The sequence below is a fragment of the Palaemon carinicauda genome, chromosome 40 (genome assembly GCF_036898095.1).
Source record: "Palaemon carinicauda isolate YSFRI2023 chromosome 40, ASM3689809v2, whole genome shotgun sequence".
In the NCBI taxonomy this organism is placed as follows: Eukaryota; Metazoa; Arthropoda; class Malacostraca; order Decapoda; family Palaemonidae; genus Palaemon; species Palaemon carinicauda.
Window position 1 is genome coordinate 38678170 of NC_090764.1, and position 25531 is coordinate 38703700.

Sequence of the window (25531 nt, forward strand, 5' to 3'; positions counted from 1 at the left end):
TTGGGGGCTGAGGCGCAGGACCGGAACAGGGACCCAGAGTACCAGCATGGTGCTGGAGGCCACGGTATGGGGCCAGAACTGCTCCAGGGCCACAGCCAGTCAACCCTAATGAGGCCAGGAACCATATGGGCGCCCTCAACCTCCTTCAAAAGAGAGGTGATGCCATGGAAAGCCTTATCCATGCAATTATGGCTGTCTATCCTGGGTTCTTTGGTCTCCTCCTCTTCCTCTTACAAGAAGAGTCAGAATCTAAGTAGGAAGACAAAGAGGAGGAAGAGGAGGAAGAGCTGCACGTATACTTCCGCTGCCTCCTGGCTGTGCAGGCAGAGCGATTGAAACTACACAGCCATTGACTATGACTCCCCTCCAAAGGGAGAATAACACAGGTTGCTCCAACACGAGCCACAACACTTGAGCACTGTCGCAAGGGGAAATGAAAGGCACAACCCCTGATACTGAGGAAGGGCAATGGCCCCGAACCAATCTCGCACAAAGGTCAGGGCGACTGTCATGAGGGAATTGGTGAGGATTACCGGGACTGGGTCAAGAATCAGGGAACCCAGGGGACATGGGTAGCACTTACCTTGGCAAACCATGACCCCTGAACCAATGCTACCACCTTACCTGCAGTGCAGGTCTATCAAATCAAATTACTGTACCTGTTTTCTAGTGATAAGGAAGGAACCATCAGGCTCCCTGACACGTAGGGAACAAGCCCGTCCTTCACCACTAGCATCACCAGGAACACTTGAGACACAATTGAGCAGAAGGGGTACCGGGGAGAAGTAGCCTCAGCTATCAACTCCCTCAGGCAATGGAAGGCATACCTGAGAGACCAAGGGCAAATGCAATTGGATGACAGCAGCACACATATAGACTGAGGAGACAGAAGCAGCAAAACAACCTGAGGAAGTTTTCTTGGACACTTCCTCCCCTCAAAGCGAAGGCCTGTCACTGCACCAGGGGCCATAACCTACACTTAGCACACGGGGATGCTTGTAAACAGTCATGCCCCAAAGCACAGAGGAAGTGTGTATCCGATTCTACCACTCTCCCGGTAACGAGCTTCTTGATTCCATTTCACGATTAACAACAAACATTTACTACCTGAATAAATGAAGAAAATTAATTTTTGACAAAAGCTGTCTGTAAATTCGCACACGTCAGCAGCCTATGTAAAAGTGAAGGCTCTCCGACCGGGGAGGGGCCAGGTCTCCTCACCCAGTACCCTCATCAGTTAGATAACTGCTTGTTATCCAAGTTTAACGACCAATTCCAACTTGTGCTGAAGTAATTTCCCTAATTAAAGAATGAGGGGTTATATTCTGCATAGGAACAAAAAATCCAATGAAACAAATCTGGAAAGTATTTTTATCAGATTTAAGGCTAAATAAAATTGGTGTATTTGAATTTGAAAAAAAAAAAAACTTTTTAAAAATTTTCATTTTGTCTTATCTAAATCAACCTTACCTTTATTATCTTTGATTACTAAAATTAACAAAAAGTCTCAACAAAACTGCACAAATCCTTATCAGCAAAGTTATACCAAAATTCTTACTGAGGGTGAACACATAAATATGTTGAGGTAAAAGTGTTGTAATTCAAGAGGTATTAGTTTGTTAAGCGTAGTTGGAAAAGTGTATGGTAGAGTAATGATTAATAGGATTAAGGATAAAACACAGAATGCAATCTTAGAAATACAGGGTGGTTTTAGAAGAGGTAGGGGTTGTATGAATCAGATTTTTACAGTAAGGCAGATATGCGAGAAATATTTAGCAAAAGGTAAGGAGGTGTATGTTGCGTTTATGGATCTGGAGAAAGCGTATGATAGAGTTGATAGGGAAGCAATGTGGAATGTGATGAGGTTATATGGAGTTGGTGGAAGGTTGTTGCAAGCAGTGAAAAGTTTCTACAAAGGTAGTAAAGCATGTGTTAGGATAGGAAATGAAGTGAGTGATTGGTTTGCGGTGAGAGTGGGACTGAGACAGGGATGTGTGATGTCACCGTGGTTGTTTAACTTGTATGTTGATGGAGTGGTGAGAGAGGTGAATACTCGAGTGCTTGGACGAGGATTAAAACTGGTAGACGAGAATGACCATGAACGGGAGGTAAATCAGTTGTTATTTGCGGATGATACTGTACTGGTTGCAGACACAGAAGAGACGCTTGGCCGATTAGTGACTGAATTTGGAAGAGTGTGTGAGAGAAGGAAGTTGAGAGTTAATGTGGGTAAGAGTAAGGTTATGAGATGTACGAGAAGGGAAGGTGGTGCAAGGTTGAATGTCATGTTGAATGGAGAGTTACTTGAGAAGGTGGATCAGTTTAAGTACTTGGGGTCTGTTGTTGCAGCAAATGGTGGAGTGGAAGCAGATGTACGTCAGAGAGTGAATGAAGGTTGCAAAGTGTTGGCGGCAGTTAAGGGAGTAGTAAAAAATAGAAGGTTGGGCATGAATGTAAAGAGAGTTCTATATGAGAAAGTGATTGTACCAACTGTGATGTATGGATTGGAGTTGTGGGGAATGAAAGTGACGGAGAGACAGAAATTTAATGTGTTTGAGATGAAGTGTCTAAGGAGTATGGCTGGTGTATCTCGAGTAGATAGGGTTAGGAACGAAGTGGTGATAGTGAGAACAGGTGTAAGAAATGAGTTAGCAGCTAGAGTGGATATGAATGTGTTGAGGTGGTTTGGCCATGTTGAGAGAATGGAAAATGGCTGTCTGCTAAAGAAGGTGATGAATGCAAGAGTTGATGGGAAAAGTACAAGAGGAAGGCCAAGGTTTGGGTGGATGGATGGAGTGAAGGAAGCTCTGGGTGATAGGAGGATGGATGTGAGAGAGGCAAGAGAGCGTGCTAGAAATAGGAATGAATGGCGAGCGATTGTGACGCAGTTCCGGTAGGCCCTGCTGCTGCCTCCGATGCCTTAGATGACCGCGGAGGTAGCAGCAGTAGGGGATTCAGCATTATGAAGTTTCATCTGTGGTGATAATGTGGGAGGGTGGGCTGTGGCACCCTAGCAGTACCATCTGAACTCGGTTGAGTCCCTTGTTAGGCTGGAGGAACGTAGAGAGTAGAGGTCCCCTTTTTGTTTCTGTTTCATTTGTTGATGTCGGCTACCCCCCAAAATTGGGGGAAGTGCCTTGGTATATGTATGTATGTATGTAAAAAATATACATCAACACTTATTACAATAACCAAGAATAAGCAACTTTCATGAAAAAAACATTTACAAAAGCTAAAATACTTTTAAAAACTATGCCCATCTCTAACATTAAAATGGTACCAGTTCAACAACTCACTCAGGTTATACAAATAAATAATCCAGTAAATATAAAAAATAACCTTAGAAACTTACTTCATTATTAGACAGATCAAGAAGTTTGAGAGTTCTGGACAGCGTTCCTGTAAAAATACGATGGTCAATTTCCCGAAGATTATTGTGACTAAGATGCAACTCGGTTAGGGACTGCATCTTGCTCATGGTCACTGGTAACAGGCGAATGACATTATGGCTCAGATCAAGAGTCTTTAGTCTCTTTAACCCGATGATACGATTTTCTACTCTATTGAGTTCAACATTATTTACCTGTAAAATGTAATAAGCATTACTGTTGTAATTAGAAAAAAACAGTAAATCCTATACTGATTCCCAAACCATTGATTCAGCGATACACTTTTGACCTATTGATCCCTTTAAAGAAATAGACAGCCAGTATTCTGAAACCACACGCAGTTGAGCAGGCACCTGTGAAGTTATGTTTCAAGTAAAGAGAATGTTTGCCTAAAAGCTGAAATATTTATCACATAATCACCTCTTTTTTTTTCTTTTTCCTTTTCATTTCTGTTATTCACACATTTTTACTGTTCCTTTCAATGTATGTTCATTCTTTAATCCACTAGACCCTTTTATTCAGTATTTCTTGCTACATTGTGTTAATTTTATTTAATGCAAATTTTGTAAAGATAAATTTACTGGATAAAATTCTATATAATTTCTCTTCATTTCATTTACTAAATTAAACCATTTTCAAAATCATCAAATACATGCTTTGTTGCTAATTTTACCACATTCCCTTCCCTCCCGTACAGACCAAAAAAGGAGCGGTAAAAAGCTTTGGATGTTAGCTAAAAAGAAACTTTTCTATAATTCTCTTAACTGCTAATATAAAAAAAGGCCCATTCTTTAAAGAAAGCTCTTTAAAGATATAACGTGAGAACATGAAATATTTTCAGCTGTATTATTCTTTTTCAATGTCTAGTAAAGAAAACCACAGTCAGACAAAAAAGGTTGACAACAGGAAATTTAATTTTGACTTGACTGCTATTTAATTTAGATATGAAATATTATTACTGAGTAGAGGTAAACATATTTCCTGTTATCAAGTTATAATATCCTTAAAGAGCTTCATTTAAAAAAAATAAATGCAATTCTTTGGTTAACATTTAAGTTATCAGAAATTGTATATAAATTCTAACTTTATTATTTTTCAACTTGAAATAATATACTATATCTAATTGTAATAATTCAAACATGATAAAATTAGAACAAAAAGAAGAGAAAGAGAGAGAGAGAGAGAGAGAGAGAGAGAGAGAGAGAGAGAGAGAGAGAGAGAGAGAGAGAGAGAGAGAGAGAGAGAGAGAGAGAGAGAGAGAGAGAGAGAGAGAGAGAGAGATGGTAACAAACAAATGACATTATGGCACGGATCAAGAATCTTTAAATCTCCATAAACTGATGAGAGAGAGAGAGAGAGGAGAGAGAGAGGAGAGAGAGAGAGAGAGAGAGAGAGAGAGAGAGAGAGAGAGAGAGAGAGAGAGAGAGAGATGGTAACAAACAAATGACATTATGGCACGGATCAAGAATCTTTAAATCTCCATAAACTGATGATATGATTTTCTACTCTACTGACAGAGAGAGAGAGAGAGAGAGAGAGAGAGAGAGAGAGAGAGAGAGAGAGAGAGAGAGAGAGAGAGAGATAAGGTTTTACTGTATACTCCAAACATAACTATAATATTAAAATATACTATTTAAAAAAAATGATATTTTAATTATAAAATAAATTTTTGAATATACTTACCCGGTGAATATATAGCTGCAACTCTGTTGCTCGACAGACAAACTCTACGGAAAAAAACTCGCCAGCGATCGCTACACAGGTTGTGGGTGTGCCCAACAGCGCCATCTGTCGACCAGATACCCAGCTCTTATGTAAACAAAGACTCAATTTTCTCCTCGTCCCACTGCGTCTCTATTGGGGAGGAAGGGAGGGTCATTTAATTTATATATTCACCGGGTAAGTATATTCAAAAATTTATTTTATAATTAAAATATCATTTTTAAATATTTAACTTAGCCGGTGAATATATAGCTGATTCACACCCAGGATGGTGGGTAGAGACCAGTAATATATGTTTACATTTTATGAGCTAAGAGTTTTTTATTTCATTTTAGAAGTTATCAAAATAACAAAAACAAAATAAATAGGTACCTGGTAAGGAAGTCGACTTGAACAATTACTCTGCCTTTTAAGTACGTCTTCCTTACGGAGCCTCGCGATCCTCTTAGGATGCTGATCGACCCCTAGGAGCTGAAGTATCAAGGGTTGCAACCCATACAACAGGACCTCATCAAACCCCTAATCTAGGCGCTCTCAAGAAATGACTTTGACCACCCGCCAAATCAACCAGGATGCGAAAGGCTTCTTAGCCTTCCGGACAACCCATAAAAAAACAACATTTCAAGAGACAGATTAAAAGGATAAGGAATTAGGGAATTGTAGTGGTTGAGCCCTCACCCACTACTACACTCGCTGCTACGAATGGTCCCAGTGTGTAGCAGTTCTCGTAAAGAGACTGGACATCTTTCAAGTAAAATGACGCGAACACTGACTTGCTTCTCCAATAGGTTGCGTCCATTATACTTTGCAGAGATATATTTTGCTTAAAGGCCACGGAAGTTGTTACAGCTCTAACTTCGTGCGTCTTCACCTTAAGCAAAGTTCGGTCTTCCTCACTCAGATGTGAATGAGCTTCTCGTATTAACAATCTGATAAAGTCTGACCAAGCATTCTTTGACATAGGCAAGGATGGTTTCTTAACTGAACACCATAAAGCTTCAGATTGGCCTCGTAAAGGTTTAGTACACTTTAAATAGAACTTAAGAGCTCTAACAGGGCATAAGACTCTTTCTAGTTCATTGCCTACGATCTCCGATAAGCTGGGAATATCGAAAGATTTAGGCCAAGGCCGAGAAGGCAGCTCATTTTTGGCTAGAAAACCAAGTTGCAGCGAACAAGTGGCTTTTTCCGACGAAAATCCGATGTTCTTGCTGAAGGCATGAATCTCACTGACTCTTTTAGCCGAGGCTAAGCATACCAGGAAAAGAGTCTTAAGAGTGAGATCTTTCAGGGAGGCTGATTGTAACGGCTCAAACCTGTCTGACATGAGGAATCTTAGTACCACGTCTAAATTCCACCCAGGGGTAGCCAAACGACGCTCCTTGGTGGTCTCAAAAGACTTAAGGAGGTCTTGCAGATCTTTATGTTTGGAAAGATCTAAGCCTCTATGCCAGAAGACCGATGCCAACATGCTTCTGTAGCCCTTGATAGTGGGAGCTGAAAGGGATCGTCCTTTTCTCCGGTATAAGAGAAAATCAGCTATTTGAGCTACAGAGGTACTGGTCGAGGATACAGAAACTGACTTGCACCAGTCTCGGAAGACTTCCCACTTCGATTGGTAGACTCTAATGGAAGACGCTCTCCTTGCTCTAGCAATCGCACTGGCTGCTTCCTTCGAAAAGCCTCTAGCTCTCGAGAGTCTTTCGATAGTCTGAAGGCAGTCAGACGAAGAGCGTGGAGGCTTTGGAGTACCTTCTTTACGTGTGGCTGACGTAGAAGGTCTACCCTTAGAGGAAGACTTCTGGGAACGTCTACTAACCATCGAAGTATCTCGGTGAACCATTCTCTCGCGGGCCAGAGGGAAGCAACTAACGTCAACCTTGTCCCTTCGTGAGAGGCGAACTTCTGCAGTACCTTGTTGACAATCTTGAACGGTGGGAATGCGTAGAGATCCAGATGTGACCAATCTAGGAGGAAAGCATCTATATGTATTGCTGCTGGGTCCGGGACTGGAGAGCAATAGATTGGAAGCCTCTTGGTCAGCGAGGTTGCAAAGAGATCTATGGATGGTTTACCCCAAGTGCCCCAAAATCTCTTGCACACATCCTTGTGGAGGGTCCATTCGGTTGGAATTACTTGCCCTTTCCGACTGAGACAATCTGCTATGACGTTCAAGTCGCCTTGGATGAACCTCGTTACTAGGGAGATGTCTTGACCTTTTGACCAGATGAGCAGGTCCCTTGCGATCTCGTACAACGTCAGTGAGTGGGTACCTCCTTGTTTGGAGATGTACGCCAAGGCCGTGGTGTTGTCCGAGTTAACTTCCACCACTTTGCCTCGAAGGAGAGACTTGAAGCTTTTCAAGGCCAGACGTACTGCCAACAGCTCCTTGCAGTTGATATGCATGCTCCTCTGACTCGAGTTCCACAGTCCTGAGCATTCCCGACCGTCTAGGTGTCGCGCCCCAGCCCACGTCCGATGCGTCCGAGAAGAGAACGTGGTTGGGAGTCTGAACAGCCAGGGGAAGACCCTCTCTTAGGTTGATATTGTCCTTCCACCAAGTCAGACAAGACTTTATCTTTTCGGAAACCGGGATCGAGACCGCTTCTAGCGTCTTGTCCTTTTTCCAGTGAAAAGCTAGATGGTATTGAAGAGGACGGAGGTGTAGTCTTCCTAGTGACACAAATTGTTCCACGGATGACAGCGTCCCTACCAGACTCATCCACAGCCTGACTGAGCAGCGTTCCTTCTTCAGCATCTTCTGGATGGATAGCAGGGCTTGATCTATTCTGGGGGCTGATCGTCTTGTTGTTCAGCAACGTCCTCATCAGAGGGTTCCTCATCCGAAAACTGATGAGGAAACGGCAACGGAGTGGGCAACGTCTGGCTCGCTGAGTCCGGTCGCACTGGTGCATGCGTGACGGAGCCGGACGCAACATCATGGAACTGCTGCACAGTCTGTGAACTGTCAACAACCATGGGTGCGCGAGGAAGCACAGCGTCAACCCGAGACTGTCTAGACCGTCTGGGTTGTGCAGTCAACACCCTACCGGGTTGCTGAGGTTGATGCACTGCGTCAAACAAGTCACCTCTGCTGGTTGTTGAACGTCCTGAACGTCAACAACCACCTCCGAGCGTCGCTTAACGTCAACGTGCGGCTGGCAACCCACACTGGGTCGCATCGGTGGAGGAACCACCTCAACTGGCAGACGCGAGAAGGTTACCTCAGCGTCAACAGGGCGCACAACCGACCGGTTGGAAGGTTGTTGGCCAGAAGGTTCGGTAGCAACCTTCTCTGCATTAAAGTCCTCTATCAAGGACGCAAGCTTGGACTGCATGTCTTGCAGCAAAGCCCATTTAGGGTCTACGGGAGCAGGTGCGGCAACAGACGGGGTTAGCGACTGAGGCGGTACCGCTTTCCATCCCTGAAAGCCTTGTTTATGCATGACATAATTGTACAGCAAAACTTCAAAGGCTCGAAAACAGCTGTGAAGTTGACCTGTAAAAAAACTTGGAGCGTCTCCTGGCCAGGCGCCAGGGAGAGTCTACGAGATTTGAGAAGTCTATCTGGGCAGAGGCATGAACTCCCAAGCCGAGAACTTCTCTCGTGTCATATCAGACTCTCGCTCTATATTATTATTATTATTATTAAATGCTAAGCTACAACCCTAGTTGGAAAAGCAGGATGCTATAAGCCCAGGGGCCCCAACAGGGAAAATAGCCCAGTGAGGAAAGGAAATAAGGAAAATAGAACATTTTAGGAATAGTAACTATATTAAAATAAATACTTCCCATTTAAACCATGAAAACTTCAACAGAACAAGAGGAAGAGAAACTAGGTAGAAAAGTGTGCCAAGTGTACCCTCAAGCAAGAGAACTCTAACCCAAGGCAGTGTAAGACCATGGTACAGAGGCTATGGCACTACCCAAGAATAGAGAACAATGGTTTGATTTTGGAGTGTCCTTCTCCTAGAAGAGCTGCTTACCATAGCTAAAGAGTCTCTTCTACCCTTACCAAGAGGAAAGTAGCCACTGAACAATTACAGTGCAGTAGTTAACCCCTTGGGTGAAGAAGAATTGTCTAGTAATCACAGTGTTGTCAGGTGTATGAGGACAGAGGAGAATCTGTAAAGGATAGGCCAGACTATTCGGTGTCTGTGTAGGCAAAGGGAAAGAACCGTAACCAGAGAGAAGGGTCCTATGTAGTACTGTCTGGCCAATCAAAGGACCCCATAAACTCTCTAACAGTAGTATCTCAACGGGCGGCTGGTGCCCAGGCCAACCTACTACCTATAAGCCAGTTTAAAAGAAGGGAAAGCAAAGGCTGTATCCCCCAAACTCCTCCTGGTGATAAACCAGTCGCCTAGCCAACGTAAAGCTCTCTAGGAGAGTGAGAGAGCACTAGCTTAAAAACAACGGCTTCGAAGTAGCTAGGCCTAGTGTAAGCTCTGACGTTTAGGCGAACGAGGAGCAGCAGTTACAAAAAGATCCGGACAAAGATCCTTAAAAAAAAAAATCATCATTATTTAATTAAAGTCCAAAGGGGGCTAAGCAGCTTTAGGCTCCTCTCCATCTGACAGAGTCCTCAAGGGAATATCAGTAAGAGGGGGAACAGCAACTTCCTCAACTACAGGAACCTTGTCCGATAAAAGCTGAGTCTCAAGCAAGGGAGAGACCTACCGTGGTGGCAATGCTTTACAAGCAGAGTCCACACTCACTGGTGCATTAGTAGCGGACCAGAACGCAACGTCATATAACTGCTTGACAGTCTGTGAACTGTCAACAACTGAACTGTCAACCACAATAGGTGCGTGAGGACGCACAGCGTCCACTCGAGACTGCCTTGACTGCCTAGACTGAGCAGTCAAAACAACTCTAGAATGCGGAGGTTGACGCACAACGTCAAAACAAGTCAACTCCGATTGTTAGCGAACGTCTGAACGTCAACAGGAGCATCAGCAAGTGGCCTAACGTCCAAATGCGGCTGAAAATCCACACGAGACCGCATCGAGTGTGGTTCTAAACAACCTGACTGACGTGACTTAGCTACGCCAACGTCAACAGGAAGCACAAAGGAACGTTAGATTGGCTGAAAGCCAGGATATCGATGAGATAAACGGCTAGACTTAACGGACTAATCGGCAGAATAGTCTTCCATAAGGGAGGCAAGCATATTCTGCATGTCTTGCCATACAACCCATTAAGGATCAACGGAAATGGTTGTGGTAAAAGACGAGGGTAACGTCTGTGACCGCAACACTTTGCCAACAAAAAAGACTCTCGGAGTCTGTGTTACGCTTTTGTTAGGCGGCGAGCAGTTATCCGATGACTGCATAGGGTCAGAGCTGTCCTAATGGCTGTAACCAGGACGCTGGACCTGTCCTGAAAGGACTGACTTTCGCTTAAGGGCTTCGAAACCTTGTGACAGGTTTCTTATGCGAAAAGCCTTCGGATGACGAGGAGAAAAAACGTCTCTCTCGTCTTATGGTAGGGGAGATCTTGGTAAGATACACCCGATACCATAGAGGGAAACGTCTGTTCGTTGATCAAGGCCTCTCGAACCCATAAGTCGTTCGACATTACTTCTCCCCTGGGCTTGGGAGCTTGCAAGAGGTCCCGGACTAGGTGAACGACAGGCACGAACAGACGAACCCTCGGACGCAACACTGTAACACTTTGCGCATATCACTTTATCACTTCGATTTTCTGTTTTGCACTTATTTCACTGAAATCGAAACTTTTACTGATTTCTACCTGAAACACGCAATTCTACCCTTCATTAAAAGGTAGTAATTGCGAAATCAGTCGTATAATGCAAGCTCATTAATACCAGCAAAAAACAGAAAACATATTTTAAGATAAAAAATTCAGTGGCTGGGAAAAAGACTAAACACTAGTTCATATAAACTACGTTTTCAATCTCTCACCGCACATAGCCTGGGGACGAGAATAAAAAACTAAAAACGTTTTATCCTTCCTCCCCGTACAGAGACTAGGGACGAGAGTAACTCGAGAACAACGTTACCCGCTTGAACGGAACGTTTTCTCTCCTCTCTATCCCTCCGTCTCTATCTCTCTCTCTCTCTTTCTCTCTTGATTTCGCACCTAAGAGAAGAGCCCAATTATATTTCGTCAAAAAAAACATGTTATTTGACTAAAGGAAAAAACTGAAAGGTTTTTCAAATAAAAAGTTCCTTTAAAATAGAATTTAAAACATTTAAGCTAAGAAAGAATGAACAAAACGTCAGAATCGATTTACTCTTACTGCAAAGTGAAACCGTGATACACTCTCTCTCTCTATCGTAACGATAGAGCGCATGTTGAACGTCCTGAACGTCAACAACTGCGTAGCATAAATAAACTAAACGTTAGTTCATCTTTGAAAACAGTACGAAGACTATCAAAGAAATTCTTTCATAAAATATTACATTTAAAAAGTTTTAAATCCTTTGCTCTTTAAAAGCTATTTACGATATAAAGGGCTCAACGTTGATTAACTTCGGTTTCCAAGTTAGGACCGCCTACTCTCAGGAAAGGTCGCATATAAACAAAACATTAAAATTTATTTTTATATGTTTATAATAAATGGAAAGTTAATCGAAGAGGCCTAATAAAGGCGGAGAGATATAAAATATATAGAGGAAAATCTATAAATATTTATAACGTGATAAGAAAATTACTAAAGCCTAAACACACTTCCGTCTAAGGGAAGGGTCGGCCATTTAAAAGTGAAAGAAAGTCCATACTCTCTTTGTCACCATAATTAAATCTATCCAAAACGAGTTCAAGATTTAAGATGAAGATAAAACACCTGCATTGCGAAAGCTCAAAACCAGAATATAGTACTTCACCAATATGATGTGAAAAACTCCAGTTTAGCAACAGCGAGTAAAGTACGTCTTGTCGACACGTCGACAGAGAGAAAATTGAGTCTTTGTTTACATAAGAGCTGGGTATCTGGTCGACAGATGGCGCTGTTGGGCACACCCACAACCTGTGTAGCGATCGCTGGCGAGTTTTTTCCGTAGAGTTTGTCTGTCGAGCAACAGAGTTGCAGCTATATATTCACCGGCTAAGTTAAATATTTAAAATGAAAGATTCTACTTACACGTAAGTTTTCTAAAGAATATGGAAAGGATGTCGTGATGGGATAGTCTTTCTTGTTTAAAATTACCAACTTGGTTTTAGGTTTCTCCAGTTGGCTTTGCTTTGCTGGTGCAAGGTTTGATAAGTGCATCTTCTTTATGTCTTTATTTTGTAAGGCCATTTTCACTGCAAAACAGTTTGAAAAATATAGACAATTTATTCCTGTTTATGTACATATTAACCATTTGAAAATACCACTTTTTAGGATAATACTGCAACAAATTATAATTTCAAATTCAATATTTACAAATCTCACAATAATTATGCTCCAATATTTACAAAACATCTTACATCATAATAAAAGATTTTTATTTTTAAAAATTATTTTGATATTTATATAGAATTCACATAGCTAATACAATATCTATAAAGAGTAAACCTCATGACCTTGGATTAAAAATTCTCTCTCTATCCCTATATGCTTCCCCTAAAGTGCCAACCATCATAATACTGCTCAGTACTGTACTCAAATTACTAGAGCAGAAACTATGCCAGGGTTAAAAACCTGTATTTATTACCTCCAACATATTGGAAAAGGGAGAGGGGAACTATGTTGTAAATTATTATCACTAACTAAGTACTGTAGTTCTCTTAAACAGCACTCACTAGTGGTGAAGTCCAAGTGTAAACAACCAACCGCTAAGGATCTTGGTAAAGTTACTTTGAGGAGGTGAGAAAATGGAGGAAAGATTCAAAAAAACTAAACCCCTAACCTATTTATGTACTTTAAATTCCCACAGACTCACCTTTAACTTAAAAATAGTTTACCAGTAATTCACAGTACCCACTAAGAAAAGAGACCAAAAGTCCAGATTGAAATTAAGAAAAACTATTACTCCCAAAGAGATCAAACTTAAAACCCATTACAAAACCCACTAGGCTATCACAAGAATTGTAGTTGAGCTTTGTTGTTGCTAGACACCTCTATGATGAAGAGCTGTCCCAAAGAAAGAACATTAGCAGAAAGAGGCAAATGCTCTGCATAGCTGACTGGCAAAGCCTGATTCACTAAAGGAGGAATAATTTTATGGTATTTGGTACCTCAAGAACTTTATGTTGAGTCAATAGCGGAAGTCATAATATACATGATAGAAGAGATACAAAATTTGTTGTTAATATTAGAAAGAGGCAAATGCTCTGCATAGCTGACTGGCAAAGCCTGATTCACTAAAGGAGGAATAATTTTATGGTATTTGGTACCTCAAGAACTTTATGTTGAGTCAATAGCGGAAGTCATAATATACATGATAGAAGAGATACAAAATTTGTTGTTAATATTCTCAAGCCTACTGTCTAATAAAAGATTAATTTCTTATCTGAAATCCCCTATTAAACTATCTTGACCAAACATTTCTACATATCAAATCTACAAACATTTAACATGACCATGAGGAGCGAAAAAAGCATAAAATTTTCAATTTGTATTAGGCTTATTAGTATGCTTGTATTTAACGGTCTTTTTATTGATATTATACACAGTATCATGTGCACTTTTATTTAACAATTTCTTAAACTATACTTTCTTTTTGTTTTTTGTGTCATTTTTAGTAAAAGTTAAAACAGCGCAATAAAATGGATGCACTGTCAACTGAGTCTACCTTGCATATTATGGATACACATCAACAGCTCACATAAAAGGAGAATGGACTGCTGTAATTACTTTATAATATATAAGTAAGCAAACTACTGCACTACGAGTTCATCAACAATACATGTAACTCTACTTACTAACTTTAAAATACAAAATGACTTACATGTTGAAAGGAAGCTTTTTGCTAAAACTACATCTGCTTTAGCTGCTACGTCGTGCGGTGGTTCCTTGAAACGAATCGTAAATTTTCCTTCACTAACAAATTTTGTAAAAACACCTTCAATATTACCAGCGACCTGAAAATCATTAGATATTAAAATAGAAAAATCTTAAACTGACTTTAATAATTTGTAGCATTCCTAACATAGGTATTCAAAGGAACAAACCATTGCTTTACTAAACCCTGCAATAAAGAAAGTGGGTTGTACCATTTACCTATCATGCATGGTCTCTGAAATGCTAATGCATCTCAGTTTTTTTATGATCAGCATTCCAATATATTTCTTTTCCATAGGCACATGTACATACAACCTACACAAAAAAGACTAAATTCTTTCTATGAAAATTGTCCAAGGGTATGGGTGAACAACAATACTAGTGTTTTAATAGAGATTAGTATTTTGAAGAAATAACAATTTACATTTTCCTAATGTCAGGCTTTTCTATAATCAAAATGTAAAAGATAGACATCTGTTGAGAATGTGTTAGAAAAGGAAGACCACAGGGAAGGTCGAGATATTTTCCTCTCAATTTAATCTAGTACATCTCACAGAACTGCCCTTCATTTTCTTTATCTTTGAGACATATAGTACTAGTATCAATTATTCCTTTACTAAACAACAATATTCTTTGCTATTTCTCCTGATTCTCCAGGTAAAGCCCAATATTCTCAGATTAATCACGCACACCAACCTTCCCCTGCCTCTTGCTGCCATGATATTGACTATGGATTTTCCTACCTTAGATTTTGTTGAACTTTTGATCTTTTTTTCTAAATAAAACTCTTGATGTAAATCTTCTGGTAACTTAATAAAACTCTTGCTGTAAATCTTCCAGTAACTAGGAAATGCTGACCTCTTCCTCCCCCTCCCCTCCTATTTTCTACCCAACACTAATTTTAGCTCCTGCTCACTGTTGAGGATACCGACATCTACTTCCTCCAGCCTGTAGCTTTGCAATCTAGTTTGCATACTAGTATAAATGATCTACATCCACCTTCACCATAACACGATCCTCTTCATTTTGATTTCAAAGTACACATCTATACCCTTTGAAGCCAGGAAGATTCCGAATCCTTCCAACAAGAATGGCTCTACCCTTATGCCATACTCAGTAGATAAGACAATGTTAGAAGCATTAGAAAGGCTTATAATGCTACAACAAACACACTCGGAAATTATATGGACTAATCTATAAAAATAAGGGGGAGACCCACAAACCTGACTGAATCAAGCAAGTATCATGTAATGTGAAAGCTGGAATTAAGCAGATGTCAGAAGTTTTGTGATCTGAAAGTTAGGTGTCCAATTGCATAGAGTCTGACAAGAGCAGTGCACACATGAACTGTGTACCGAAATGTATTCCCAGGGAAAGGAAAGTTTCAGATACATACACTCGCGAGAACGTACAAGTTGTCCTCCCAAGTAAATAATTTCCGGTACATACCGTCTTTCCTAAGTGTAAATAGGAAGAGATAAGTTAGGGGTGTGCTCATCACTCGGCTGGACGAGGTAAATACTGCATGTTCCCAGCACGTACTGCCCCTCACACATGTAGGCAGGGAGAGATCGTTAAGGGGTGTTCTCGTCAATTGGCTATGCGAGAGGAGACCAATCACGTTGTGCCTGGTCACACTGAGACTGCTAAAGCAATGACGGAAATTTTGGGCACCGGAGGTACAGTACAGTACTGTAGTCTAGAGCTTTGCAAATAGAAATTGTGTGAATGGTGACCGTGCCTGTGAATGATCGTGGGTGTAAACGACCGTGTGCCTGAAACATCGGGTGTGTGAATGATCGTGATTGTGAAGTTCGTGTGTGTGGATGATAATGCACTTACCTACTAGTAAGTGGATTACTGTATCATGTTTGTTTATGATTGTGCACATGGTGATGATTGTTCACTTGGAGGTGATCATGCATGAAGAATCTTGTGCATGTACGGCAACGCAATGATCCTGTGCGTGGAGGCGACCCTGCTCAGAGGACACCTCTAGCAGAGCTCTCAGGGGCAGCCTTTGAGGTTTGTGTGCGTATAGAAGGAGTCACTGAAGCCTCTGGGAATGTCCCTGGCAAGAAAAGGTCAAGAGCAGGATTTTACTCTGACCAACAGCACTCGTGACTTGTCTCTCTTGAGTTCACAGGTAGCAGGGGCGAGAGCCCTTGTACCTTAACACATTCCCAGTGGTTAGATTTTTTATAGCTATGTTCTTTCAACAAAACTATGCAGAGGAACCAAACTGAGACTCCAAGAAGTCAGACTGATTGGTAGTCCTCATGAAAGAAGTCTAATGATCTGTTTCCCTAAGCAAGGGACAAGGCCAAGTCTTAAGCAAGTTCAAAACCACACACAAAAGTTCAAGGGAATGATCAAACAGAAAAATGCAAAGGGATATTGAAGAGCAGGAGCAGCACAATAACAATAACAAAAGTGGCTTGACTATGTCAGGCAGGTGGGTAGGTGGGATCTCATTACATAACTACCTTACAAACGACTCAACAACAATTCTGGCTTTGATGAGACAATACTCCTACTTAGAAGGAGGAAAGGTTTAGATTTATGTAGGCACCAAGTCTTCCAAATCTTGTAATGCTATCTCATACTTTGAAAGTTTTAATAAATTCGGGTTTCATTCACTACTTGCCCAGCCATGGGAATTTTTCCTTTACTCATTCTGCAAATTGTATGACGTTAGTTCTTTCATCACTTTACTATTTTTCAACATTGATCTCTTCATTTTTACCTCTTATATACAATTACCCCTTTTTTTCTATCACATTTCCTTAAAATGACAAATTCGAAGATAATTTGTATTTTTCCTAACCATACAAACCTTAGCTATTTACATTGGGTTTACCTTTTAGTGCAGCTGAAATGGCGAGACATTAGAATTTAACGAGGGTGTATTACCCCCACGGGCTAGTTAGCGGGGGGGGAGGGGGGGGAGGGGAGTGGTAGCTAGCTTACCCCCCCCCTCACACACCGGTGAAGCTCACTTTCACTTAGAGGTAGGACTTGTCTTGGGGGACAGGGCTGGTGGGCAAATATGTGTAAATAGCTAAGGTTTGTATGGTTAGGAAAAATACAAATTATCTTCGAATTTGTCATTTGTTCCGTAACCGAAATACAAACCACGCTATTCACATTGGGTGACTTACCACTTAGGTAGGGTGGAAAGTCCCCAGCCATACTGGCTTTGGCTTTACCCGGGGAATCAGATTCCAAGTGAGTCGCACTCGACAAAAAGAGTCCCTGCACCTCACAAGTTCCTTGCTCCGCAAGGAACCGTGTGGCCTACATAAGCTTGTGTGTGAAGGAAGAAGTGTGACCCATCCTAGGCAGTTGACCTGGAGTTCCAGAATAGAACTCTGGGTTAGGACGTTCCCAATACCAACTCGTCGGGGTATGGGGGACGCGACAGTATTGACTCAATACTCGGAACACAAGGAAGCATGGTTTACCTGCAGAGGTTCGAGGTCAGCTATGCAGAGACCAGGATGCTGCTTCCCCATAGAGGGGATGATGAAGAAAGAAGTAAGGGCCAGACATACTTCTTTCGTTCATGCAGACTAAAACCTGATAACAATGCCCTCAACCTTCTGCTACCTGTCCAAAAGGGAGCCTGAGGTTAGACCAGCTGTTGTGTAGCCACCACAGAGCGATAGAAAACGTATCGAAACTCCTGTGGGTCACGCCCTGCAGGAAGCGGGCTGCGAAGGTCATTAGACACTTCCAGACTCCAGCTTGTAGCACCTGCGTCACAGAGTAGTATTACTCGAAGGCGGGGGGCGTTGCGATGTATCCGACATCGTGCTGTAGGGCGACGTGACGGGGGAGGGTCTGGAGACAGGTCGAGATGAATGTCCTTGAGTCCGAGCTGAAGAGGTATACTGGTGACTCTCCCCCGTGTCCTTCTTGTGCTCCCAAACCGGCTGCAACTGAGGACAAACTGCAGCTGTTCCCAAAGCTAACCTCTCGATTCCTTTACTGGCAAGAAGGAGAAGGTTTTGGGACATCAGATACAGAATGGAGACTCGAAATCTTGAAGGAATTGGACCGAAGGACCGGGACCCCAAGATTCTGAGTCTAGCCAACAACTCAGGAGCGAACCTGAATGTTGCCTTCCCCCATTCCTTAGAAAGGGCGGAGTCGTACGAGACCAAGAAGACTGCTTACAAACTGGCCGCGGCCAGAGTGAGCAGGAGACCCAAGACGGAATACAATCCGAGGCCTGACGTAAAGGGTCTTGAGAAGATCTCTTAAGGGACTAAAAAGTCCGAGCCATGCTCCAAGTTGGAGGTCTCACTCCGACTAGGGCAGGGACGTTCACAGCTTCGCATGAGCGAGGAAAGGTCCAGCGGGAAGGAAAAAGTTATTCCTTAAGCCTGAAGGTCAGGGAAAGGCTGAGCGACAGGCTTCATTGCCGAGAGCGGAAAGGAATTTCCTCCCGCCGAAAGGCAATAAGATCGTTATTGCTGGAGAAGAAGCCTCAAGGGAAGAGGTATATCTCTCACGACACCAACCACCGAAGACTCTTCACTTCGCCTGGAAGACCCCTGCGGATGACTATCGCAGATGACGCGACCTCCGTCCCGCGACTGTAGCGGGTTGTCTCTTCTTGAGGAGAAGGCGTAGTGTCTCCAGGCATGAAGCCCAAGCGATGCCCCGGCTCGTGAAAGATGTGGCAGTGTGGTTGTTTGAGTAGCCTGTGCCGTGGGAAAAGGTCTCCCGGGAGTTCCGTCAGGGGAAGCAGAGGGTCCAGAAACCGTTCTGCGCATAGTCCCAGTGGAGCTCTCAGGGCCATTGAAAGGTTGACAGACAACCTGGTCTTGTTGAGACCCATTCTCAACAGACAACAAAGGAGGGAAGACGCAGGCATCGATGTTGTCCCACCATCACCGGAATGCATCTTGCCAGAGTCTCGGGGTCTGAGACTGGGGGGAAGAACAACGGAAGCTTGAGGTTCCAAGCTGTCGCGATCAGGTCCCCCAGACCAGGACTTGTTGGTTACTCAAGGCCAAAGACCCCCAGGTACACTCTCTCTACGAGGCACTGCTCGGATAGTCGGAGAGAACATTCCTCTGCCTGGAATGAGAGAGCCGATGGTGGTATTGAGAGTATCTCAATCCTCTCGGTATCTCTACTGCAAGATGCGAAGGTGTGAAAATGCGTCCCCTGCTGGTTAGAACACACCAGAACCATGAAGTCGACGCGCACGGAGCGACTCGGCAGGAGCTGTAGGATCTGCAGAGGGGCCAGACTACGGCCGACTACGGCCCCTAAGCCTGCCTGAATGATGGAGAGGTATCCTTCAGGTCCTGACCAGAGGCCTGGACCGGAACATGCCCCCCCCCCCCCCTTTTCTTTGACGAGTTCGAGAACAGCATCAAAAAGGTGGGGATAGGACGAGAATATCCACTCCCATCAAGAGGTTCCATAGGTCAACACCCATTGCAGGTCTAATCGTTCCGCTGGTCCCATAGGGGCCAGAAAGTACGGTTAATCGTTGCTTGAAACCACCGGAACTTGGACCGCCCCACATGGAACTTATCCTGAGGCGACCGTTCGGAACTATAGACGGGTCAATGAAGAAAAGACAACTAGGAAACGTTCCAAGGTAAGGCTGAAAGCTCTGCTTGACTGAGAACAGGTACTGCGACTCTCCTCAGCCTTGCCACAGTCAACTGAAGGGAAGGCTCGGAGGAGGTGGCAACAGAATCTGGCGTACCCAGGTGGTCACCCATCCAAGTACCGACCAGAACCGACGTTGCTTAACCTCGCTGGACGGACGAGAAGCGGGGTTTCCAACGTGGTAAGGCCGTTGAATCAATATCATGGCTAGATACTCCAGATGTTGAGGCAGAAGAAGAGAAGGCTCCTAGCAATATACCATAAACCCCCACTCATGGTAAGCATCCGGAAGCTTGTCCCGGCGCTGAAGAAGGTCGAACCCGAGCCTACCGGAGTTGACCAGACCTCCAAAAAGCGAAGGAGGCGGAAGCCTGCACCTGAGCGGCCATGAGGAAAGCAGGGAGAGTTCTCTGGGTAAAAAAAACCTGCGATGCCACGGCGGGATCGCCACACTGCATCTTAAGAAGGAAAACCTGCAGTCTAGGCTAAATTCCAAGAGCTTCCTGGAAGATGGATGGAATGGAAACTGAAAGTACTCGTCCTTCCGATCCAGGGTCTAAGGAGTCCTGTCACCTCGTTACCAGTCTGATCGACTCTGCTGTTCCACGCTGGACGAAGTTTGTTCGACAAACTTGAACAGGGCTGAGAGGTCGACTACGGAACTCCCAACTCAGCTACTTCCTTACAAGAAAGGATCGACTGAAGAAGCACGGGGGTGAAGCCGTCGATGATCCTATGGAGGACCTTCTCCTAAGGCATGGATCATTCTGCCCAACTGGGCAAACTCTTGCCGACCCTATGGCATAGAGGTTCAGAGACACTGAATTCGCTGAGAGAGACAGAAGGCGCGATATCCTTGGCTGATCACAGAGATCGTGCAGGAATGGGCATCGGGAAGCTGTCAGCCGGATGAGTAACCTTAGGCATCTTCCCAGCGTGAAACCTGCAAGGGGGGGAGCCAATCCTAGAGTTCGTGAACTCTGCCGCTCCCTCTAGGACTTTTACTGGCAAGAAGGAGAAGGTTTTGGGACATCAGATACAGAATGGAGACTCGAAATCTTGAAGGAATTGGACCGAAGGACCGGGACCCCAAGATTCTGAGTCTAGCCAACAACTCAGGAGCGAACCTGAATGTTGCCTTCCCCCATTCCTTAGAAAGGGCGGAGTCGTACGAGACCAAGAAGACTGCTTACAAACTGGCCGCGGCCAGAGTGAGCAGGAGACCCAAGACGGAATACAATCCGAGGCCTGACGTAAAGGGTCTTGAGAAGATCTCTTAAGGGACTAAAAAGTCCGAGCCATGCTCCAAGTTGGAGGTCTCACTCCGACTAGGGCAGGGACGTTCACAGCTTCGCATGAGCGAGGAAAGGTCCAGCGGGAAGGAAAAAGTTATTCCTTAAGCCTGAAGGTCAGGGAAAGGCTGAGCGACAGGCTTCATTGCCGAGAGCGGAAAGGAATTTCCTCCCGCCGAAAGGCAATAAGATCGTTATTGCTGGAGAAGAAGCCTCAAGGGAAGAGGTATATCTCTCACGACACCAACCACCGAAGACTCTTCACTTCGCCTGGAAGACCCCTGCGGATGACTATCGCAGATGACGCGACCTCCGTCCCGCGACTGTAGCGGGTTGTCTCTTCTTGAGGAGAAGGCGTAGTGTCTCCAGGCATGAAGCCCAAGCGATGCCCCGGCTCGTGAAAGATGTGGCAGTGTGGTTGTTTGAGTAGCCTGTGCCGTGGGAAAAGGTCTCCCGGGAGTTCCGTCAGGGGAAGCAGAGGGTCCAGAAACCGTTCTGCGCATAGTCCCAGTGGAGCTCTCAGGGCCATTGAAAGGTTGACAGACAACCTGGTCTTGTTGAGACCCATTCTCAACAGACAACAAAGGAGGGAAGACGCAGGCATCGATGTTGTCCCACCATCACCGGAATGCATCTTGCCAGAGTCTCGGGGTCTGAGACTGGGGGGAAGAACAACGGAAGCTTGAGGTTCCAAGCTGTCGCGATCAGGTCCCCCAGACCAGGACTTGTTGGTTACTCAAGGCCAAAGACCCCCAGGTACACTCTCTCTACGAGGCACTGCTCGGATAGTCGGAGAGAACATTCCTCTGCCTGGAATGAGAGAGCCGATGGTGGTATTGAGAGTATCTCAATCCTCTCGGTATCTCTACTGCAAGATGCGAAGGTGTGAAAATGCGTCCCCTGCTGGTTAGAACACACCAGAACCATGAAGTCGACGCGCACGGAGCGACTCGGCAGGAGCTGTAGGATCTGCAGAGGGGCCAGACTACGGCCGACTACGGCCCCTAAGCCTGCCTGAATGATGGAGAGGTATCCTTCAGGTCCTGACCAGAGGCCTGGACCGGAACATGCCCCCCCCCCCTTTTCTTTGACGAGTTCGAGAACAGCATCAAAAAGGTGGGGATAGGACGAGAATATCCACTCCCATCAAGAGGTTCCATAGGTCAACACCCATTGCAGGTCTAATCGTTCCGCTGGTCCCATAGGGGCCAGAAAGTACGGTTAATCGTTGCTTGAAACCACCGGAACTTGGACCGCCCCACATGGAACTTATCCTGAGGCGACCGTTCGGAACTATAGACGGGTCAATGAAGAAAAGACAACTAGGAAACGTTCCAAGGTAAGGCTGAAAGCTCTGCTTGACTGAGAACAGGTACTGCGACTCTCCTCAGCCTTGCCACAGTCAACTGAAGGGAAGGCTCGGAGGAGGTGGCAACAGAATCTGGCGTACCCAGGTGGTCACCCATCCAAGTACCGACCAGAACCGACGTTGCTTAACCTCGCTGGACGGACGAGAAGCGGGGTTTCCAACGTGGTAAAGCCGTTGAATCAATATCATGGCTAGATACTCCAGATGTTGAGGCAGAAGAGAAGGCTCCTAGCAATATACCATAAACCCCCACTCATGGTAAGCATCCGGAAGCTTGTCCCGGCGCTGAAGAAGGTCGAACCCGAGCCTACCGGAGTTGACCAGACCTCCAAAAAGCGAAGGAGGCGGAAGCCTGCACCTGAGCGGCCATGAGGAAAGCAGGGAGAGTTCTCTGGGTAAAAAAACCTGCGATGCCACGGCGGGATCGCCACACTGCATCTTAAGAAGGAAAACCTGCAGTCTAGGCTAAATTCCAAGAGCTTCCTGGAAGATGGATGGAATGGAAACTGAAAGTACTCGTCCTTCCGATCCAGGGTCTAAGGAGTCCTGTCACCTCGTTACCAGTCTGATCGACTCTGCTGTTCCACGCTGGACGAAGTTTGTTCGACAAACTTGAACAGGGCTGAGAGGTCGACTACGGAACTCCCAACTCAGCTACTTCCTTACAAGAAAGGATCGACTGAAGAAGCACGGGGGTGAAGCCGTCGATGATCCTATGGAGGACCTTCTCCTAAGGCATGGATCATTCTGCCCAACTGGGCAAACTCTTGCCGACCCTATGGCATAGAGGTTCAGAGACACTGAATTCGCTGAGAGAGACAGAAGGCGCGATATCCTTGGCTGATCACAGAGATCGTGCAGGAATGGGCATCGGGAAGCTGTCAGCCGGATGAGTAACCTTAGGCATCTTCCCAGCGTGAAACCTGCAAGGGGGGGAGCCAATCCTAGAGTTCGTGAACTCTGCCGCTCCCTCTAGGACTATGCCCCCCCCCCCCCCCCCCCCCCGGGAGAGCCTCCTGTGCCACCTGTTCCTGACAGGAGGGAACTGCAATTGGACACCTTGTCTCAGTTGTCGTAGCCAGTCCGATAACTTAGGCCGATGTGGCTGAAAGAAAGAGGCGCTGGAGCCCTGCAGGGTCTGGAAGAAAGCGCCTTGGAGGAGTGAATGAATGAATGATTTAAAGTTTTCAGGCATCCTGACATCTAAGGTCATTGACGCCGGTAACATTTAATTTATGTATACAAAAAATAAAAAATAAAATAAAATAAAAAATTAAATAGTATGCAATTAAAATCATAAAAATTGAATGTCATAAAAGTTAAATATTTTTCAGAAGACCTGCTTCTGAAATAAATCTAAAAATGCCACTTGCATGGTAGGACACATCATTTCCAAGAATCTTGGCAAGGATGAACCTGCCACCCTCACCTCGAGCCTCAAACAAATATCTATTCCGCAAGTTGTTATAATTGGGGCATTCGGTCAACAAATGCCTTACTGTTAGAGGTACTAAACAGTCATCACAATACGGTTGGTGTTGGCCCTTCAGCAGAAACTCGTGTGTCAACCGAGTGTGACCAATACGGAGACGACAAAGAGACGTCTCCCATTTTCGGGGCATCATATTATACCTCCAAGGAGATATGTCATTTGTTATCTCTCGCATTTTATTGCCATCTTGACTATCCCATTGCTGTTGCCATTTATTGCAAACCGATTTCTTGATGTCAGGTAAGAAATCATTACAGGGAATGGGACACCTTCTTGGCAGCAACTCGGATGCAGCATCCTTAGCCAGTGAATCTGCCTTCTCATTCCCAGACACACCTACATGTGCTGGAACCCAACAAAATTGAACTGTTATACCTCTCCATCCAATAATGAAAAGCCATTCTAAAATCTTTAAAACTAGAGGGTTATTAGAATTAAAAACTTCCATAGCTTGAAGGACACTCCTTGCATCACTAAAAATTGTAAAATTACCCTCCTTCTCCAACGCTATTTTCTCAATAGCGGTTAATATGCCATACAGTTCGGCAGTAAATATGGAAGCGGTCAGAGGAAGTGCACCTCTACAATTAAAACCATTACTATGTACTCCAAATCCAACGCCAGCATCAGATTTGGAGCCATCAGTATAGATAAAAGTTGATCCTCTATGTTCTTTTGTTCTTTAACATGTTCATTAAAAAGACACCTGGCTTCTAGGTCTGACATATTCTTCTTATCTCCAATAAAATATTTACAAAAAGATATCTCCGGTAACTTCCATGGAGGCGTTGATGATACCTTGAATGGAAGTACCTTATTTCTAATTATATCCAGACTATTTAATAATCGTTTCACCCGAAAGCCATAAGGTTGAGGAGATTTTGGGTGCAACTCAAAGTATGATGCGTGTCTTACAAGGCTTGCAGTCTGAAAAGCTAGAGAGTTAGGGAGTCTTTGCAATCTAAACCAATACCGAAGAATGGAAGACATTCGGTAAAGGTCTAGACTCTAGAGGTAACTCTCCAGCATCAACAAGGAGACTTGGGATAGGCGAGGTTTTAAAAGCTCCAGTAGACAATCTAATACCTGCATGATGTATCGAGTCTAATATTTTTAACCGGCTTGGGGTAGCTGAAGAATATACCTCACAACCATAACTAATTTTGGAAAAAATCAAGGCCTTGTATAATTTTAAAATAGTATTGCGGTCTGCCCCCCACGATGTATGGGACAATACTTTTAAGATATTCAGAGCTTCAACACATTTAGCTTTTAATGCTTTTAAGTGAGAAACCCATGTCAGCCTACAATCAAATATCAAACCTAAAAATTTAGCTTCTCTTGCACATGGTATCCGTTGACCTTTAATGTATATATCCGGGTCTGGATGTACTCCCCGGATACGACAAAAATGGACAACGGTAGTTTTACTTGTCGAGAACTTAAATCCATTCATGTCAGCCCACTGGATAATTTTATCAATAGAGAGTTGGATTTTTCTCTCAACCATTGCCATTCTGGTGCCAGCAAATGTTATTGAGAGATCATCCACAAATAATGTTGAGAGAACATCCTGGGGAATGGCTAGTGCAAAAAAGGGATTTTGACGAAGGAAAAATCTATTTCTGGGGAGAGACCTGTGGCGCCCGGTGAAAAGAGTCCTTCTTATATACCTTTTCT

General features: G+C 44.1%; 1 protein-coding gene and 2 pseudogenes across 2 annotated transcripts in view; all 3 read right to left on the reverse strand.

Moving 5' to 3' along the window:
* Positions 1-25531, reverse strand: part of Lrr47 (Leucine-rich repeat 47) — a 122364-nt gene that overhangs the window by 46778 nt on the left and 50055 nt on the right. For both annotated transcript variants that reach the window (XM_068363573.1, XM_068363572.1), the window contains exons 3-5: positions 14012-14144; positions 12220-12383; positions 3353-3583 (exon numbers count right to left, since the gene is read on the reverse strand). In XM_068363573.1, coding sequence (XP_068219674.1) covers positions 3353-3583; positions 12220-12383; positions 14012-14144 — 528 coding nt within the window. The remainder of the gene's footprint in view (positions 1-3352; positions 3584-12219; positions 12384-14011; positions 14145-25531) is intronic.
* Positions 19775-19893, reverse strand: LOC137632095 (5S ribosomal RNA; annotated as a pseudogene).
* Positions 22420-22538, reverse strand: LOC137632099 (5S ribosomal RNA; annotated as a pseudogene).